Source organism: Lithobates pipiens, unplaced genomic scaffold, assembly GCF_037356315.1.
Source record: "Lithobates pipiens isolate NorthernLeopardFrog02 unplaced genomic scaffold, aLitPip1_a1.2 Scaffold_35, whole genome shotgun sequence".
In the NCBI taxonomy this organism is placed as follows: Eukaryota; Metazoa; Chordata; class Amphibia; order Anura; family Ranidae; genus Lithobates; species Lithobates pipiens.
Window position 1 is genome coordinate 13,841,026 of NW_027507811.1, and position 20,286 is coordinate 13,861,311.

General features: G+C 47.6%; 3 protein-coding genes across 10 annotated transcripts in view; 1 reads left to right on the forward strand and 2 right to left on the reverse strand.

Annotated features, from left to right (window-relative positions):
- The window catches only part of LOC143955522 (uncharacterized), a 433,055-nt gene that overhangs the window by 226,633 nt on the left and 186,136 nt on the right, over positions 1 to 20,286 (forward strand). The gene's annotated exons all lie outside the window — the stretch shown is intronic.
- LOC143955568 (uncharacterized) overlaps positions 1 to 20,286 on the reverse strand; it is a 234,219-nt gene that overhangs the window by 11,043 nt on the left and 202,890 nt on the right. The window lies entirely within an intron of this gene.
- The window catches only part of LOC143955614 (uncharacterized), a 347,615-nt gene continuing 329,245 nt past the window's right edge, over positions 1,917 to 20,286 (reverse strand). For 3 of the 5 annotated variants that reach the window (XM_077465703.1, XM_077465705.1, XM_077465704.1), the window contains exons 6-11: positions 19,640 to 19,781; positions 19,306 to 19,403; positions 19,044 to 19,185; positions 17,789 to 17,886; positions 17,551 to 17,674; positions 1,917 to 10,013 (exon numbers count right to left, since the gene is read on the reverse strand). In XM_077465703.1, coding sequence (XP_077321829.1) covers positions 9,004 to 10,013; positions 17,551 to 17,674; positions 17,789 to 17,886; positions 19,044 to 19,185; positions 19,306 to 19,403; positions 19,640 to 19,781 — 1,614 coding nt within the window. In that variant the 3' untranslated portion in view covers positions 1,917 to 9,003. Of the gene's footprint in view, positions 10,014 to 17,550; positions 17,675 to 17,788; positions 17,887 to 19,043; positions 19,186 to 19,305; positions 19,404 to 19,639; positions 19,782 to 19,901; positions 20,000 to 20,286 lie in introns of all 5 variants that reach the window. The other 2 variants (XM_077465707.1, XM_077465706.1) reach the window with 1 other exon arrangement.

Genomic DNA, 20,286 nt, shown 5'->3' on the forward strand with positions numbered 1-20,286 from the left:
GCATGTGGCACCTATTTTATCATACCTGGCCACATGCCCTCAACATGGGGGACAACTTCCTCTCCAGTAAAGCATCAACAGGCCAGGGTTGTGGGGAAGAGGCCCTTGTCTTCATCAAAAAGTGTACCCCTCCATTGTTGGAAGAGCTGTACTGGGGGAACCCAGTATTTGGGGGGGGCTTTACTGGGGAAATTTGTACTATAGAGATCCCTACTTGGGGAATTTGTACTGGTGGAGATCCATACTAGTGAGGGGCATGTATTTGAGGGAGAGTTGTTCTGGGGGAGTTTTGTAATGGGGGAGAGCTGTACTGGGGTAGATCTGTACTCTGAAGAGCTGTAATGGGGGAGAGCTGTACTGGGGTAGATCTGTACTCTGAAGAGCTGTAATGGGGGAGATCTGTACTGGGGAGATCTCTACTGGGGGAGATCCATACTAGTGGGTGATCTGTACTTGAAGGAGAGCTGACCTGGGGGAGATCTCTAGGGGTAGAGCTGTACTGGAGAAGAACTGTACTGGGCGAGCTGACCTGAGAGAGAGCTGCACTGGGGGAGAGCTGTGCTGGGGATTGCCTGTGCTGAGGACGTTTGTACTGGAGGAGATCTGTACTGAGAAGAGCTGTACTGGGAAGAGAGCTGTAATGTAATAGGGGTAGAGTTAATGGGGGAAATCTGTACTGGTGGGGTTGTACTGGTGGGGTTGTACTTTCCCCCCTTTATTGGGGGAAAGCTGTACTGGGTAGAGCTGTACTGGTGGAGTGCTGGACTCGGAAGAGAGCTGCAATGGGGGAGAGGTGTACTGGGGGACAGTGTTTGTACTAGAGAGATCTGTACTTGGAAGAGAACTGTAATGAGGGAGATCTGTACTTAACTGTGATCTGCACTGGGGGGAGAACTGTATGGGGGGGGGGGATTTGGGATTTTGGCTCAGAGAGGGAGGTCATTTTTGCTGTATTCTTTCTACTGACCCCTGCACTCTGTGCTTTAACGTATTCCAACCCCTGTATTCTGTTCATTATACACCCCTGCACTATATACACTATGCTGTGTATTTTGTAATTAGAACCACTGCAATCTGTACTTTGGGATGTATATCAAATGTACTCCTGACCACTGCACTGTAAGTACCTTATATACCCCTGACCACTGCACTCTAAGTACCTTATATACACCTGACCATTGCATTCTAAGCATATTATATACTCCTGACCACTGCATTCTAAGCACATTATATACGCCTGACCACTGCACTTTTTTTAATATTGTACATCAGTTGCTGGTTGCTAATTAACCACAATGTTCATGAAGTTCTTCTTCAAGGTTGGTTGTGTGCAGAAAGAGCATATGTAACGGAAGCGACTCATTTTCTACAAATGGGTTTGCTTAGGTTCTTATGTGTCTTTATAGACTCTTGAGTGTGGCACAGTAGTTAAAGCATATTTTTCGGGGTACAAGGAGTGTGATATGCATTACTGTGTAAACAGTAAGAACACTCAAGTTTTAGACCCCCCCCTCCCACCATTATCATGGCGTGCTGCACAACGTCTATTTCTTCTCTGCGTGCCCAAGGCTGAAACCTTCTCCTAAAGAAAAAATAAATTATCTACAGCATGCAATCATAGGGAAACCTCCATGTACATAGTGTCCAGGCTGGGATTCCAACCAAGGACCACACTATTGCAAGACAGAAGGTCTAACCCAAGGGCCTTCAAACTATGGCCCGCCAGTTGTCCAGGAACTACAATTCCCATCATGTCTAGTCATGTCTGTGAATATCAGAGTTTTACAAAGCGTCAAGGGATGTGTAGTTCCTCGACAGCTGGAGGGCTGTAGTTTGAAGATTCCTGGTCTAACCACAAAGTCACTGTAATGCCCAATCATTTATGGCCTTCAGAAAATCATCAATAAATGGAAACATTTATAATTAGGATTTTCATTTTAATAAGATTTATGGAACACAAAAAAACACATGTAGCACCTCAAAAGGAAACAATCCCAATAGAAAAAAAATGTATCTCAAAAAACAAATTCATGCAAAATTCAAGCAAATACGGCAAGCTGAGGTAGGTGTTGGTCACAAGTGGAACTATATCTGACCTAAAAAAAAAAAAAAATTATAATGGGGTTATCAAGGAAACTGCAACCACTTGGAAAATGATGCCATTCATGAATATTGCTCATTTGCTACATAAAAGATAAATGATAAAATATCATAAATCTAACAGTGTAAATCTTAAAACGAACTTGTGGTCGAAACTGACCTAATCAAAATTTCTTTTTAAAACTGATATAGAATGTAGCAAGTGAACCATCAGATTATTCCTCTGAGGTGGTCGGGTCCACTTTTAAGACAGGTAGCTGTTCATCCACCTGGTTGCTGTCATAGCCCTTGTACACACGGTCGGACCGAACTTGTGGTCGAAACTGACCTAATCAAAATTTCTTTTTAAGACTGATATAAAATGTAGCAAGTGAACCATCAGATTATTCCTCTGAGGTGGCGGGTCCACTTTTAAGACAGGTAGCTGTTCATCCACCTGGTTGCTGTCATAGCCCTTGTACACACAGTCAGACCGAACTTGTGGTCGAAACTGACCTAATCAAAATTTATTTTTAAAACTGATATAGAATGTAGCAAGTGAACCATCAGATTATTCCTCTGAGGTGGCGGGTCCACTTTTAAGACAGGTAGCTGTTCATCCACCTGGTTGCTGTCATAGCCCTTGTACACACGGTCGGACCGAACTTGTGGTCGAAACTGACCTAATCAAAATTTCTTTTTAAGACTGATATAGAATGTAGCAAGTGAACCATCAGATTATTCCTCTGAGGTGGCGGGTCCACTTTTAAGACAGGTAGCTGTTCATCCACCTGGTTGCTGTCATAGCCCTTGTACACACGGTCGGACCGAACTTGTGGTCGAAACTGACCTAATCAAAATTCCTTTTTAAGACTGATATAGAATGTAGCAAGTGAACCATCAGATTATTCCTCTGAGGTGGCGGGTCCACTTTTAAGACAGGTAGCTGTTCATCCACCTGGTTGCTGTCATGGCCCTTGTACACACGGTCAGACATTCCAATGGAAAATGTCCGATCGGACCGTGTTGTCGGATAATCCGACCGTGTGTTGGCTCCATCGGCCTATTTCCGTCGGAATATCCGACCTACAAAGTTTTAGAGCTGGGCTATAACATTTTCCGACAACATGATCCGATAGGACTTTGTCCGATAGTTTGTAGAGAATTCCAATTGGACAAAGTGCCACACATGCTCAGATCAAATTCCTAGACCAAAGCTATTGGCTACTCGCCTGAGCGTAGTCCCGTCGTAACGAAATAACGTCATCACATTACGAACGATCGGATTTTCTGACAACTTTGTTAGACCATGTGTATGCAACACCAGTTTCAGACAAAATCCGTCAGACAAAATCCGATGGATTTTATTGTCAGAATGTCCGACCGTGTGTACAAGGGCTTAGAGGACCAACAGCTGAAGGACATCTGGAGATCCATTATAGGAACCCCTCACAGTCAGGGTCAACAAAAATTTTTTTTCTGCAGATGACACCTTTCAACTTCACACAATGGTTTTTGAGTGTGGCCTCTTTTTCTACCCAGCTTTGCTTTTAGAACATCTCCAGGAATCCTTGCTGGAAAAGATCCCTCAGCCCTTTGAACAGCCTGATGTCTAGAAGATCATTTGATTTCCATACCAAGGGTGTCTACGTCTCGAAAAAGTGTTTGCCTTCTTCTCATATGATGGAATTGGAAGTCCACTATAGGCATCCCTTGCAGTCTGTAGATGACAACGTTTAACATCACAATGTTCTTCTCTTGAGTGTTAACTTGTTCAAGCCAGCTTGTTTTCAGAACATCTCCAGCAAATCTTCCTGGAAAAGATCCCTCAACCACTTGAACATTCTGATGTCTAGAAGATGATTTGATTTCCCTACCAAAGCCTTCTGCATCTCAAAACAAAAATGTGGCTTTTCCCCATATGATGCATTCATATTTCTAATTCTGATATTATAAATACGAGGGCCACCAATATGAAGAGGGCTGGGAGGAAACCCCTCATGGTCAGGGGCAGCAAACAATGTTTATCTGTAGATGGCACCAATCAACTACCCAAGACATTCTTCTTTTGACTGCAACCTCTCTTTCTAGCCAGCTTTGTTTTCAGAATATCTCCAGCAATCCTTCCCGGAAAAGGTCCCTCAGATCTTCGAAAATTCCAATGTCTAGATGATGATTTCCATACCAAAGCCGTCTATATCTTGGAACAAGAGTGTGGCTTCTTCCCATATGATGTATTCGTCTTTATAATTCTGACATAAATATGAGGGCCAACTGGAGAAGAACTGGAAGTCCAATACAGGAACCCCCTTGTAGTTAGGGGTGCCTTTTTCTTGACACATGTATGTCAAGTGTTTTCAGCTTTGCACAGGCTGAAAGCCACTGTCACCAAATATTTTAGGCTAATTAAGAATAACTACAAGTGGAATATGCATTTAGAGTCAAGGAAAGCCTCATAAATAAGTCAGATTTGGCAATATGAATCCATTATATGGGGAGCAGCCACACTCTATGGACACCCTTGTCCAAAGATGACACCGTTCGTACCTAGAGATGTTTTTAAAAACATCTCTGGGAATCCTTGCTGGAAAAGAAGCCTCAGCCCTTTGAACATTCTGATGTCTAGAAGAGGATTTGATTTCCATACAAAGGCCTTCCGCATCTCAGAAAAATTCTGTGGTTTCTCGCCATATAATGAATTCGTATTTCCATTACTAATGTAAATATAAGGACCGCCGGCTGGAGGAGAGCTGGAAGTCCTCTATAGGACCCCCCTTGCAGTCAAGGGTAAGCAAACATCTTTATCTGTACATGACTCTATTCAACATCACAAGACGTTCTTCCTTTGAGTGCGACCTCTTTTCTAGCAAGCCTTGTTTTTAGAACATCTCCGGCTATCCTTGCTGGAAAAGAACCCTCAGCCCTTTGAACATTCTGATGTCTAGAAGATTAGTTTATCTCCATACCAAGGCCTTCCACGTCTCAGAAAGAGACCGTGGCTTCTCCCCATATGATATATTCAAATTTCCAATTCCGACGTGAATACAATGAGGTTCTTCTTTTAAATGTGGCCTCTCTTTCGAGCCGGTTTTGTTTTTTAAAAACATCTGTAGGAACCCTTGCTGGAAAAGATCCCTCTGACCTTTGAACATTCTGATGTCTAGACGATTCGTTTATCTCCATACCAAGGCCTTCCACGTCTCAGAAAGAGACAGTGGCTTCTCCCCATATGATATATTCAAATTTCCAATTCCGACGTGAATACAATGAGGTTCTTCTTTTAAATGTGGCCTCTCTTTCGAGCCGGTTTTGTCTTTTAAAAACATCTGTAGGAACCCTTGCTGGAAAAGATCCCTCTGACCTTTGAACATTCTGATGTCTAGAAGATGATTTGATTTCAATACCAAGGCTGTCTACATCTTCACTGTCTACATCATCCGTTCACTGGCTTCCCCCACCCCACGGTGTAAAATTCAAAATGCTAACCATAACATACAAGGCCATCCACAACCTCGCCCCGATCTACATCACCAACCTCATCTGCAGATATCGCCCAAATCGTCCCCTCCGCTCCTCTGAGGACCTCCTGCTCTCTAGCTCCCTTGTTACCTCCTCTCATGCTCGCCTTCAAGACTTCTCCAGAGCCTCTCCCATCCTCTGGAACTCCCTGCCCCCGTCTGTCCGCTCAGCCCCTACCCTGTCCACCTTTAAGAGTTCCCTGAAAACTCATTTATTCAGGGAAGCCTATCTCACACCTACCTAACTGTCCCTGAGCCACCCCCATCCAATCATTCCCTGCAGCTATTACCTTTTGTACCACCACCCCCTCCCTTTAGAATGTAAGCTCTATGAGCAGGGCCCTCCTGTACCTTTTGTATTGTACTGTAATTGTGTTGTCCCCCCTATACATTGTAAAGCGCTGCGTAAACTGTTGGCGCTATATAAATCGATAATAATAATAATCTTGAAAAAACAGTGTGCCTTCTCTCCATATAATGTACAGGCAGTCCCCGGGTTACGAACACATTAAGGACTGTAGGTTTGTTCGTAAGTGGAATTGTTTGTAAGTCGGAACACTGCTTGTAAGTGTAACTTCCACCTGTGCAGGGATGTGGGATGTTCCGGGCGCTTCTGGGGCTCTTCTGGCCATGCAGTACATGAAGTACTGCAATGTGAAATGTGGCAAGATAGCTGCTCGGAGGTATCCAGGACCAGTGTTGAGAACAAGCAGCCAGCATTGAGGCCGTTCGTAAGTAGGAGTCGTTCGTAAGTCGGGGACTGCCTGTATTCATTTTTCCCAATTCCGACATAAATATGAGGGCCACCAACTGGAGGAAAACTGGATGTCCACTACAAGAGCCCCCTTGCGATCTGTAGATGACAACATTCAACATCACAAGAGATTCTTCTCTTGAGTGTGACCTCTCGTTCTAGCCATCTTTGTTTTCAGAACATCTCCGACAAACCTTCCTGGAAAAGGTCTCTCAGCCATTTGAACATTCTGATGCCTAGAAGTTGATTACCGTATTTATCGGCGTATAACACGCGCCGGCGTATAACACGCACCCCAAGTTTAGGAGGGAATTTTAAGGAAAAAAACTTTTAGGAGGGAAATTTAAGGAAAAAAAACTTACATTTAAATGCCCATCAATGCAGCCTGATCAGTGTCCATCTGAAGCCTTGTCATGCAGCCAGTGAGTCCCGCAGCTAGCATCCACAAGGGGGAGGTAGGCATAGGGACGGCATGACATGTGCTGGACTGCACAGTCGCCGTTTTAAGGGGGGTGTATGGCCGCTTTAAGGGTTAGGGGTGGGCGGAGCCACAGCGTCTATTACGTGTTAGCAGGGACAATGCTGGCAGTTGGAAAGCGGAGGAGGAAGCAATCCCCACCCACCCTCCCTGGTTTGGTACGGGGCTTCGGTCTCGGGTGACAGTGTGTTTCATTGGGCGGTTCTGGGGGCTTTAGATGAGGAAGTGAGGTACAAATAAAAGGCCTGTTGTACCCATCCATGGGATGGGGGTGGTTGTATATACTTCCAGGTTACGAGGGTTTAACCTGGAAGGGTTTAAAACGGGTGGGTCACTGCTACAGTTGGTTATAGCCTCCGAGACAGGGGTTGCCGTCTGGAGGTCAAGAGGTTACAGTTGAAGTTGTTGGCAGCGACCATTTTATGTTGTGATGCTACGTACCCATGACCCCTTGGAAAGGCTGGGAAAGTTTTACCGTATTTAAATGTTGGTATTTATTAAAGATTATATTTTTGTTAATAAAGTTTAGGCCTGATGGCCATTTACTCCAAAATCTGTCCAGTCATTTGTTAAGAGGGACAAGGTTTGGAGGGGGGCGGGTAAGCCGGGTTATGAAGGTTCTGAGGTAATATAAAAATATAACACTGGGTTGAGTCCTACAAATGTCATGTCTATCATTGCAGCCTTGTCATGCAGCCTGTCCGTCATGCAGCCTTGTGCATCGTTGTCCCCTCAGTGATAACGTCAGCTTTTATTTTTAAAAATGGCGCCGCCGAGATGTCCTGTGTATCTCAGCGGCGCCCGGTAGTTCTCGGCCGCCTTCGGCCATACTCGGCAGCTTTGGGCTGCCTTCGGCCGTACTCGGCGGCTTTGGGCTGCCTTCGGCCGTACTGGGCGGCTGTGGGCAACCTTCGGCTGTACTGGGCAGCTGTGGGCCGCCTTCGGCCGTACTGGGCGGCTTTGGGCCGCCTTCGGCCGTACTGGGCGGCTTTGGGCCGCCTTCGGCCGTACTTGGCAGCTTTTGGCCGCCTTCAGCCGTACTCTGCGGCTTTCGGCCGTACTCGCCGGCTTTGGGCCACCTTCGGCCGTACTCGGCGGCTTTGGGCCACCTTCGGCTGTACTCAGCGGCTTTCAGTGATAACGTCAGCTTTTATTTTTAAAGATGGCGCCGCCGAGATGTCCTGTGTATCTCGGCGGTGCCCGGTAGTTCTCGGCCGCCTTCGGCCATACTGGGCGACTTTGGGCCTCCTTCGGCCGTACTGGGCGGCTTTGGGCCGCCTTCTGCCGTACTTGGCGGCTTTTGGCCGCCTTCGGCCGTACTCGGCGGCTTTCGGCTGTACTCGTCGGCTTTGGGCCACCTTCGGCCGTACTCGGCCGCCTTCGGCCTTACTAGAAGGGCCGAAGGCGGCCGAAAGCCGCCAAGAAGGGCCGAAAAAGGCCGAAAGCCGCGAGAAGGGCCGAAGGCGGCTGACAGCCGCCCAGAGCCCAGAAATCGCGGAGGATCGGCGTATAACACGCACCCACAATTTCCCCCTGATTTTAAGGGGAAAAAAGTGCGTGTTATACGCCGATAAATGCGGTAATTTCTCCATCAAGGCATTTCGCATCTTGGAAAAAGATTGTGGCTTCTCCCCATATGATATACTGTATTCATCTTTCCTATTCTGACATGAATATAAGGACAACCACCTGGAGGAGAGCTGGAAGTCCACTATATGAACCCCCTCACGGTCCTGGGCGACGAATGAACTTTATCTGTGGATGACACCATTCAATATCACAAGAGTTTCTTCTCTTGAGTGTGATCTCTTGTCTCTGGCCAGCTTAGCTTTCAGAACATCTCCAGCTTTCCTTGCTGTAAAAGGTCCCTCAGCTATCTAAACTTTCCGATGTCTAGAAGATGATTTGATTTTCTTTCCAAGGTCGAAAACAAGAGAGTGTGGCTTCTCCCAAATGTTGGATTCATATTTCTAATTTCGACTTGTATTTGAAGCTTCTTCTTGACTCTAAACACATATGCCATTTCCAGAAGCTGTGAGCCATCCTAAAATACTTGGTGACAGCAGCTTCCAGCCCTTGCGAAGACTAAAACACTTGACAAAAAATGGCACCTCACCAGTGTGGACTGTTTGGTGTTGCACAAGAACATCTAAATGAGTCTTCTGTTTCAACCCTCAGAGTGATGCCTTTTGATTCGGCTCTATAACGTTGCCTGCACTTTGGAGGCCCACGTTGCCTCCAGAGTGGACCTTCTGATGCCTGAGAAGACTGTTTTTGAAAGTGAAGCATTTCCCGCACATGGAACAGGAATATTGCTTCTCCGTAGTGTGAGAGTCCTGATGCGAAATCAGGCAGGCTTTCCTGGTGAAACGTTTCCCGCACTCCGTACAGGAAAACGGCTTCTCGCTGGTGTGGCACTTCAAATGGCTACTGAGGTTCTCCTTAGATGGAAAACATTTCCCGCACTCGGGACAAGGAAAGGGTTTTTCCCCGGTGTGGACCCTCTGATGTGTAACGAGCTTATATTTCTTTGTGAACGATTTCCCACACACCGAGCATGAAAAAGTCTCCCCGGTGTGGACTCTCTGGTGAAGAGCAAGTTCGGATTTCTTTTTGAACGTCTTCTCGCAGTTCGCACATGAAAAAGGACGCTCAACCATGTGGCTGCTCTGGTGCGTAAGAAGGTCTCCTTTCTGGGTGAAACTTTTCCCGCACTCCGAGCAAGAATACGGCCGCACTCCGGTGTGAAGCCGCTCGTGTAAAACGAGACTCGCCTTCTGCGTAAAACTTTTGCCGCAGTCTGAACACGAATAAGGACGCTCGCCTGTGTGAGTCCTCTGGTGCGTAAGAAGGTCTCCATTCCGAGTGAAGCATTTGCCACACTCGGAGCAAGCGTACGGTCTCACACCAGTGTGAAATCGCTTGTGCACGATGAGGTTTGCTTTTTGCGTGAAACATTTCCCACACTCTGAACATGAGAAAGGACGCTCGCCCGTGTGGATTCTCTGGTGTCTAAGAAGGTCTCCTTTCCAAGTGAAGCATTTCCCGCACTCTGGACAGGAAAACAGTTTCTCGTTATTGGAACGGGAGTGGATGTTTCCCTTTTCTATGCCAGCATTTGCTGCATTAGAACCTGGAGGTATGACAGGATGTCCTTTCGAGGTGTCCTGAACATCGCGTCCACCTGTTGGAAAAAAAAATGTATATATCATAGTCGGTAAGGTTGAATAAAGACAATAGTCCACCCTGTTCAACCTAAGTAGTTGTTCGTGTGTCAGTGTCGGTAATCATTTCCCATATCTCTGTATGCATGGGCGTCCGCTGGTAGGGGTAAGAGGGGGCTAGTGCCCCCTCACCCCCCTGGAGCAAGGTGTCCGCACCTGGACACTCAGGAGCCAGGCTGATCCTGGGCTGGTACAGAGCTGGCACCAGCATAAGGGAGGAAAGGCCACCAGGAGAGGGAGGGCACTAAAGCCACGGGTCCCTCAAGAAAAGCTGATGCTGACGCCGGCCTCACTCACACCTTTACATCAGCCGCTGCCTCCAGGTCACACTAGCTTCCATTTTCTCTCCACTCCAAGCTGCTACTGTGCCCAGAGCCATCTTAAGGCATGGGCACTGCCTAGGGGCCCCAGGTGCATGAAGGCCCCAGAATAATCTTGCATAACATCATACTTGCCAACCGTCCCGGATTTGCCGGTACAGTCACGCTTTTTACTAAGCTGTCCCGGGATGGCCGTGTCGAGGGCAGCTTCCCCGTACCTGTACTGTGCCCTCCTGATCCCCTCTGCACTGCGCCCTCCCACCTACCCATCTCCTGGGCACTGCCCAGGGGCCCCAGGTGCATGAAGGCCCCATAATAATCTTGCATAACATTATACATGCCAACCGTCCCAGATTTGCCGGTACAGTCACGCTTTTTACTAAGCTGTCCCGGGATGGCCGTGTCGAAGGCAGCTTCCCAGAACCTGTACTGTGCCCTCCTGATCCCCTCTGCACTGCGCCCTTCCACCTACCCATCCCCTGGGCACTGCCTAGGGGCCCCAGGTGCATGAAGGCCATATAATAATCTTGCATAACATTATACATGCCAACCGTCCCGGATTTGCCGGTACAGTCACGCTTTTTACTAAGCTGTCCCGGGATGGCCGTGTCGAGGGCAGCTTCCCAGAACCTGTACTGTGCCCTCCTGATCCCCTCTGCACTGCGCCCTCCCACCTACCCATCTCCTGGGCACTGCCTAGGGGCCCCAGGTGCATGAAGGCCCCATAATAATCTTGCATAACATCATACTTGCCAACCGTCCCGGATTTGCCGGTACAGTCACGCTTTTTACTAAGCTGTCCCGGGACAGTCGTGTCGAGGGAAGCTTCCCGAGAACCTGTACTGTGCCCTCCTGATCCCCTCTGTATGGCCCTGCCTGAAAAACTGACAGGCAGACTCGATCAGACCACACGGTGCCAGGATGTGCCACCCCCCTCCCCTGCCACCCACTCACCTATATGCCATCACTTAGGGGCTAACATGTGATAACGATAAAGTCACGAACAAAAAAAATAATAAATACATTTTAAAATATTTTAACTGTTTAAATGGACACAAACAATAATACATTTTTTGTAGAGGCCCCCCCACCACCACACACACATGCAAAAACACATGTGTTAGGTCACCTACATAGAAAAATGGTGTTTGCCCTACACATATATCAATGCGCACATCAGAATGAGGGTAATCATTTTAATCCTAAAATGATGACCTAATGGGGTGAGATAGAGAGATATAGATCCAGGCGGCGCGGCACCGCCCACTCAAGCCCCTCCCCTCCATGATGTTGTCAAAAGGGGGTGGGGCATGGTTGACCTTAAAATGATGATGACCTTACTGGAGCGAGATAGAGATATGTAGATCCAAATGATGACCTACTGGGGCAAGACAGAGAGATGTGGATCCAAATGATGACCTAGTGGGGCAAGATGGAGATCCAAATGATGACCTAGTGGGGCAAGATGGAGAGATGGAGATCCAAATGATGACCTACTGGGGCAAGATGGAGAGATGAAGATCCAAATGATGACCTACTGGGGCAAGATGGAGAGATGAAGATCCAAATGATGACCTACTGGGGCAAGATGGAGAGATGAAGATCCAAATGATGACCTACTGGGGCAAGATGGAGAGATGAAGATCCAAATGATGACCTACTGGGGCAAGATGGAGAGATGAAGATCCAAATGATGACCTACTGGGGCAAGATGGAGAGATGAAGATCCAAATGATGACCTACTGGGGCAAGATGGAGAGATGAAGATCCAAATGATGACCTACTGGGGCGAGATGAAGAGATGGAGATCCAAATGATGACCTACTGGGGTGAGATGGAGATCCAAATGATGACCTACTGGGGTGAGATGGAGAGATGGAGATCCAAATGATGACCTACTGGGGTGAGATGGAGAGATGGAGATCCAAATGATGACCTACTGGGGTGAGATGGAGAGATGGAGATCCAAATGATGACCTACTGGGGCGAGATAGAGAGATGAAGATCCAAATGATGACCTACTGGGGCGAGATAGAGAGATGAAGATCCAAATGATGACCTACTGGGGAGAGATAGAGAGATGTAGATCCAGCCGTCATGGCACTACCCACTCAAGCACCTCCCCTCCACGATATTGACAAAAAGGGGCGGGGCATGGGTGACCTTAAAATTATGATGACCTACTGGGGCGAGATAGAGAGATGTGGATCCGAATGATGAACTACTGGGACGAGATGGAGAGATGTAGAGCCAGCCGGCGTGGCACCACCCACTCAAGCCCCTCCCCTCCATGATGTTGACAAAAAGGGGCAGAGCATGGGTGACCTTAAAATTATGCCCCCCCCCCCCCATCCCTGAAAAAAGTTCTGCGGACGCCCATGCCTGTATGCTGTGTTCACCAAGGAGTTAAATGTGTTCCCTGGGCGTGTTTACAAACTGTATGGGGGATGGTCTCCCTCGAAAAACACACAGATGCGTCTTCATGCATGGCAGAAAGACAGAATGGAAATCTACCTTGTTTTCTTTGGCAGATCCCCGTTCTGCCTCTGTGGGGAACGATCGCAGGCGGCCGGTGCGCTCCCACAGAAAGCCGAGAACGAGCCCAACGTACACCTACGGTGATTCACGCAGCCAAGCCAACCTGCCGCAGTATAACTGCAGTGGCTGGTCAGTAAGCGGTTAATGGAATCCCAGTCTTAGTCCGTAGGGTTCAATATTGAGTTGGCCCGCTCTTTGCAGCTATAACAGCTTCAACTCTTCTGGGAAGGCCGTCCACAAGGTTTAGGAGTGTGTCTATGGGGATGTTTGACCATTCTTCCAGAAGAGTATTTGTGAGGTCAGGCACTGATGTTGGATGAGAAGTCATCCTGAAGGTGTTCTCTGTGCAGGCCAGTCAAGTTCTTCCACCCCAAACTCACTCATCCATGTCTTTATTGTCCTTGCTTTGTGCACTGGTCCAAATCATTTGGTGGAGGGGGAATTATGGTGGGGGGGTTGTTTTTCAGGGGTTGGGCTCGGCCCCTTAGTTCCAGTGATGGGAACTCTTAAGGCGACAGCATACCAAGAGATTTTGGACAATTTTATGCTCCCAACAGTTTGGGGATGGTCCCTTCTTGTTTCAACATGACTGTGCACCAGTGAACAAAGAAAGGTCCATAAAGCAAGGATGAGCAAGTTTGGGGTGGAGGAACTTGACTGGCCTGCACCGAGTCCTGACCTCGGGAACACCTTCGGGATGAATTAGAGTGGAGACTGTGAGCCAGACTGTCATGGTTATACAGTAGTGTTTGTCTGTCAGCTTATCTCTCCATGTGTTCAGATTAAGAGGCCATCCACTCTCACCTGGCTGCTTAACCACTTACAGGCCGGACCATTTTGCTGGTCAAAGACCAGACCACTTTTTGCGATTCGGCACTGCGTCGCTTTAACTGACAATTGCGCGGTCGTGCGACGTGGCTCCCAAACAAAATTGACTTCCTTTTTTTCCCACAAATAGAGCTTTCTTTTGGTGGCATTTGATCACCTCTGCAATTTTTATTTTTTGCGCTATTAACAAAAATAGAGCGACAATTTTGAAAAAAACGCATTATTTTTTACTATTTGTTATAATAAATATCCCCCAAAAATATATAAAAAAACATTTTTTTCCCTCAGTTTAGGCCGATATGTATTCTTCTACATATTTTTGGTAAAAATAAAAAAAAATCGCAATAAGCGATTATTGATTGGTTTGCGCAAAAGTTATAGCGTTTACAAAATAGGGGATCGTTTTATGGCATTTTTATTAATAATTTTTTATAATTTTTTTTTTTTTTACTAGTAATGTCGGCGATCAGCGATTTTTATTGTGACTGCGACATTGCGGCGGACACATGGGACATTGTTGACACATTTTTGGGACCATTGTCATTTTTACAGCAATCAGTGCTATATAAATGCAGTGATTCCTGTGTAAATGACACTGGCAGTGAAGGGGTTAACCAGTGGGTGGCAGTGTAGGGGTTAAGTGTTCCTAGGGGTGTGTTACTAACTGTGGGGGGGGCTGGGCTTTCATTTAGTGAACACTGATCTCTGCTCCAATCACATGGAGCAGAGATCAGAGTCAATAGTTGCTAGGCAGAATGGGGAAATGCTGTTTACACAGCATTTCCTCCATTCAGCCGATCCGTGAGACAATCGCGGGTATGCCCGCGGCGATCGAGTCCGCGGGACCCGCGACCGGACTCACGGGGGTCCCCGACCGGCACGCGAGCACGCCGCCGCGCTCACGATGGCAGGGCGGCATTGAAGATTGGACGTACCTGTACGCCAATATGCCTGCCCGTGCCATTCTGCCGACGTACATCGGCGTGCGCTGGTCGGGAACCGGTTAAATAATCTCTTCTCAAAGCATGGCTCCACCCCAGCCCCTATCAGGGAACTCTATATTAACCTGTGCACTGCAAGCTTGCCCTGCTGATCAACCATTGCGTGTTTAGCTTTTGTGTGTGACTTGCTGCGTCTTCTACGGCTGATTCCAGTTAGCGACCTTGGCTTGTTCTTGACTTTCCCAGCTTGCTTGTCGCCCTGACCTTTTGGCGTGTTCCCTGTCTATCCTTGTCTGCAAGTCGCCCTGACCTTTTGGCGTGTTCCCTGTCTACCCTTGTCTGCAAGTCGCCCTGACCTTTTGGCGTGTTCCCTGTCTATCCTTGTCTGCTAGTCGCCCTGACCTTTTGCTTATCTCCTTACTATCCCTTGTCTCTGTCCTCCCGTAGCTTACCTTGACCGTGAGCTGGGAGACCCTGGGGGCCGCGACCTGGAGTCAGTTGCAGCTCAGTCCATCCTCACCACTAGAGGCTCTGGTGAACACCTGCTGGCTCTTATGCCGCGTACACACGATCGAATTGTCCAGCGTACTTAGTCCGGCACACAATCCGGCGGATAGTCCGGCGGACTTTCTACCGAATGGACTTGGCCACACACGGACACACAGAAAAAGGAAGTTCAATAGCCAGTAGCCAATAGCTTCCTTTTTCGTACTTGCTTCTGAGCATGCATCATTCTTAGGCCGCGTACACACGGGCGGATTGTCTGCCCAACTTAATCCGCTGAACCGTGTTTCAGCGGACAATCCGCTCGTGTGTGGGCTTCAGCGGACTTTTTCAGCGGACAGTCCGACGGACTTTGTCTTTCGGAATTTCCGTAATTTTGTCCGCTGAAACTTGGTTTTGTCCGTCCAAACTTGGTTTCAGCGGACAGTCCGCTCGTGTGTAGGCAAGTTGGACGGACTAAGTATGGCGCATGCTCAGAAAGGGTTTACACGGCCGAAGGTTGCATTGCAGTGTATTGGACGTCGTTTTTCTAGTCCCGTCGTACGTGCCGTACACGTCATCGCGCACGTTTTCAGCGGACTGTCTGTTCATCGTGTGTGGTCAAGTCCGTTCATTCAAAAGTTGAACGGACTGTCTGTCGGATTGTCTGACGAACTTAGTTGGGCAGACAATCCGCCCGTGTGTACGCGGCCTCAGTCCGCCGGACTAGCATACCGACGAACGTATTGTCCGCTGAAACCCAAGTCCGGCGGAAAGATTGGAGTGCAAAACTACTTTCTAAGTCCGCCGGACTTTACGCTGAGAAAGTCAGCTGAAGCCCACACACGATCGAATTGTCCGGTGAAATGCGTTTCGGCGGACTGAGTACGCCGGACAATTTGATCGTGTGTATGCGGCATTAGACTCTGCACCCTGGGGAATCTTATGCGCTACCTCCCAGTGGGATCCGTGCTGGTCTGCAGTGGACCTGCCTTCCTGAACCACCCAGAGTTCCATCCGCAGCAGTCAGCCGTAGGGTCCACTCCTGACTCCCAACGGTGTGCATCTGTCACCTGGACCTGGAATCTTGTTGTCCAACAACAATGCCTGACCTCAAAAATGCGCTTCTGGAAATAAGGTCAAACATTCCAATAGACGCACCTTGCTGTCCACAAGGTTTAGGAGCGTGTCTATGGGAATGTTTGACCATTCTTCCAGAAGCGCATTTGCTTGCTGTCCAGAGCGGAGACTGCGATCCAGGCCTTCTCGTCCAACGTCAGTGCCTGACCTCACAAAATGCTCTTCTGGAAGAACGGTCAAACATTCCCATAGACACTCCTAAACCTTGTGGACGGCCTTCCCAGAAGAGTTGAAGCTGTTATAGCTGCAAAGGGCGGGGCCAACTCAATATTGAACCCTACGGACTAAGACTGGGATGCCATTAACATTCATGTGCGTGTAAAGGCGGGTGTCCCAATACTTTTGGTAATATAGTGTATCTCCTCTCAAGTGTCCCTTTTCAGGGAGAATCAATTTAGCGCTTGTTCCTCATAATTGAGGTCCTTCAGTCCCCTTATTCATTTAGTTGTCCTTCTCTGGACTCTCTCTGGCACATCCTTCCTGAGGATTGGTGACCAGAACTGGACGGAATAGCCTAGATATGGCCGAACCAGAGTTGGGACCAGAGAACTAGACCAAGTGGCATATTTACATGCTTAAAATATTAAACATGTTATTTTTTCCCTGTTTCATGGTCAGGAGGCATGTACGGTATATGGTCTAATATGCAACAATCTCGCAATGTTCTCCCAGGACTAATAAAGACATTTTAAGTGGAACACAATATTGATGGCATCATATAATCACACACATAGGTTGGACTTGATGGACTTGTGTCTTTTTTTTTCGACCTCACCTACTATGTAACTTCCTGAGCTATGTACTGGTGTTTACATCAACAAAAGCCGGTCAGCGGGTTCCGGCCAATGGATGTCCGCCAGCAGCCGCCAACCGTTGCGAAAGCTCTATTTGTGGGGGGAAAAAAAGGACATAAATCATATTTTGGTCGCATGACTGCGCAATTGTCAAAGTAACGTAGTGCCGTACCGCAAAAAAAATGGCCTGGTCATGACGAGGGGGGGGGGGGGCTGGTCTTCCTGAGGTCAAGTGGTTAAAGACACAGTAAGCTTCCATTTATATAAGATGTAATTTTTTTTACGATGTAACGTTGCTGGTCTACCATTTCCAACCCATTCTCTTCTTACCAACCAATGAGAAGGTCCATCCATCCTCCACCACTTTCATTCACTTAGTATTCTCCCAACTTTCTGGAGTAAAAGGAAAATGTGAACAGTTTCTACATCCCCCCCCCACCGTGTATCACTTACCCCTGCTGAGGTCTAGAGAAGCTTCCTCCTCTTTAACCGTGACCTTAGACTGTTGATCACCCCTCGTACATGTCTGCTCTTCCTCCTCTTTAGCCTCAACTTTAATATTAATCAGGTCTTCAACCTAAACCGACACATTAGTAGAAGATAACATGCAAGCGATACCAAGTACACAGAAAACAAATATCTCATATAGTTTGGAGTCACCATTGAACCCTGGACTCAAATTCCCACCTACCTGATGATGGTGGGGGATGGTGTGACCTTCCTGTGTGGAATCCCGGGAATACAGAGGACGGGGACATCTCTCTGGTGGGTTCCCATTACTGGATCCATCTGTAGGAAACACACACACTGACTGAATACATTGTTTCTATGTGGTTATCAGATGATGGGGGATCTAGGTGGAGCCTCCGTACTGCTCTCTCCTTTACAATAAAGTCTCCCGAGTGCCTCTTGTGCTTCAGACTGTGGGGGTACAGACTGGCTTCTCGGATCTGTCTGTTCCTGCACCAGAGAGGTAAGCCACCAAGGATCAGGGCCCTGATGACTGCCAACCACCCCAGGACAAGGTTTGCAGTATACCAGGACTGGTAAGTGGATCCATCTGTGTTTTTTTCCACTGCTAGTAATCCATTACAACCAGAGACTAACAGCCCTGAAAGTAGTTTATTGCATGCAGTCCTAAAGAGACAGTAACGCGCACCACCGTACAGTTTGGGCCCCACAGTTATCCTGGAATACAGAGGATGGGGATCTCCCTGGTGGGTTCCTGCTACTGAATCCATCTGTAAGAAACACACACACTGACTGAATACATTGTTTCTATGTGTTTATTAGATGATGGGGGATCTAGGTGGACCCTCCGTACTGCTCTCTCTTTTACAATAAAGTCTCCTGAGTGCCTCTTGTGCTTCAGACTGTGGGGGTACAGACTGGCTTCTCAGACATGTCTGTTCCTGCACCAGAGAGGTAAGCCACCAAGGATCAGGGCCCTGATGACTGCAGACCGCCAACCCCCCCCAGGACAAGGTTTGCAGTATACCAGGCCTGGTGAGTGGATCCTTCTGTGTTTTTTTCCCACTGCTAGTAATCCATTACAACTAGAGATTAACAGCCCTAAAAGTAGTTCATTGCATGCAGTCCTAAAGAGACAGTAACGCGCACCACCGTACAGTTTGGGCCCCACTGTTAACCTGGAATACAGAGGATGGGGCCATCTCTCTGGTGGGTTCCTGCTACTGAATCCATCTGTAAGAAACACACACACTGACTGAATACATTGTTTCTATGTGTTTATCAGATGATGGGGGATCTAGGTGGAGCCTCCGTACTGCTCTCTCCTTTACAATAAAGTCTCCTCTTACCCGGTGATGTGAGGGGCGGCTGACTCTCTATAATGTGTTTGATATTATCCCACCTGAAGAAGGTATACAGATCCTACCATCATCAATCCACATACCTGAAATGTTTCTGTATTTAGGATTTCTTACCTGTGTTCAAATCTGAGGCAGATTCCTCCCGTTTCATAGTCACTACCATCCCAACCTCCTCTGTAGACTCCTGGTAACCCATCACATATGTCTCCTCTTCTTCCTCTTTAACCTCAACTTTCATATACATCTGTTCTTCATGCTAAACCAACAGAAGGGTAGAAAATAATATCTTAAAAATGGGAGCACCGATAACCTAAGACTTGTAGAAGAATCTTATTTTTTTAGAGTCTGGTGTCAATTCACTGTTCTAACCACCTACCTGATGATGGTGGGGGATGGTGTGACCTTCCTGTGTGGAATCCCGGGAATACAGAGGACGGGGACATCTCTCTGGTGGGTTCCCATTACTGGATCCATCTGTAGGAAACACACACACTGACTGAATACATTGTTTCTATGTGTTTATCAGATGATGGGGGATCTAGGTGGAGCCTCCGTACTGCTCTCTCCTTTACAATAAAGTCTCCTCTTACCCGGTGATGTGAGGGGCGGCTGATTGTCCATCATGACGTCCTTGTAGAGATGGGTCTACAGATCCTCAAACATCAATCCATATAACTGAACAGATTTTGTATCTAGTGGCCGGCACTCACCTGATCCGATGTCTAGAGAAAATTCGTCCTGTTTAACTTTGTCCGTCATCTCAACCTCCTCCTTGAACTTCTGATCACCCAACGCATACGTCTCTAATTCTTCCTTCTTCACCTCAGCTTTTATATCCATCAGTTCTTCACCCTAAAACCACCAAATGATAAGAAAGACCATCCTCCAAACATGAGCACTAATACCTTGAGAGCTCAGAGATGTTTATCTTATACAATTTGGAATCATTTGTAATGCTCCAATTCCACCTACCTGATGATGGTGGGGGATGGTGTGACCTTCCTGTGTGGAATCCCAGGAATACAGAGGACGGGGACATCTCTCTGGTGGGTTCCCATTACTGGATCCATCTGTAGGAAACACACACACTGACTGAATACATTGTTTCTATGTGTTTATCAGATGATGGGGGATCTAGGTGGAGCCTCCGTACTGCTCTCTCCTTTACAATAAAGTCTCCTGAGTGCCTCTTGTGCTTCAGACTGTGGGGGTACAGACTGGCTTCTCAGACATGTCTGTTCCTGCACCAGAGAGGTAAGCCACCAAGGATCAGGGCCCTGATGACTGCAGACCGCCAACCCCCCCAGGACAAGGTTTGCAGTATACCAGGCCTGGTGAGTGGATCCTTCTGTGTTTT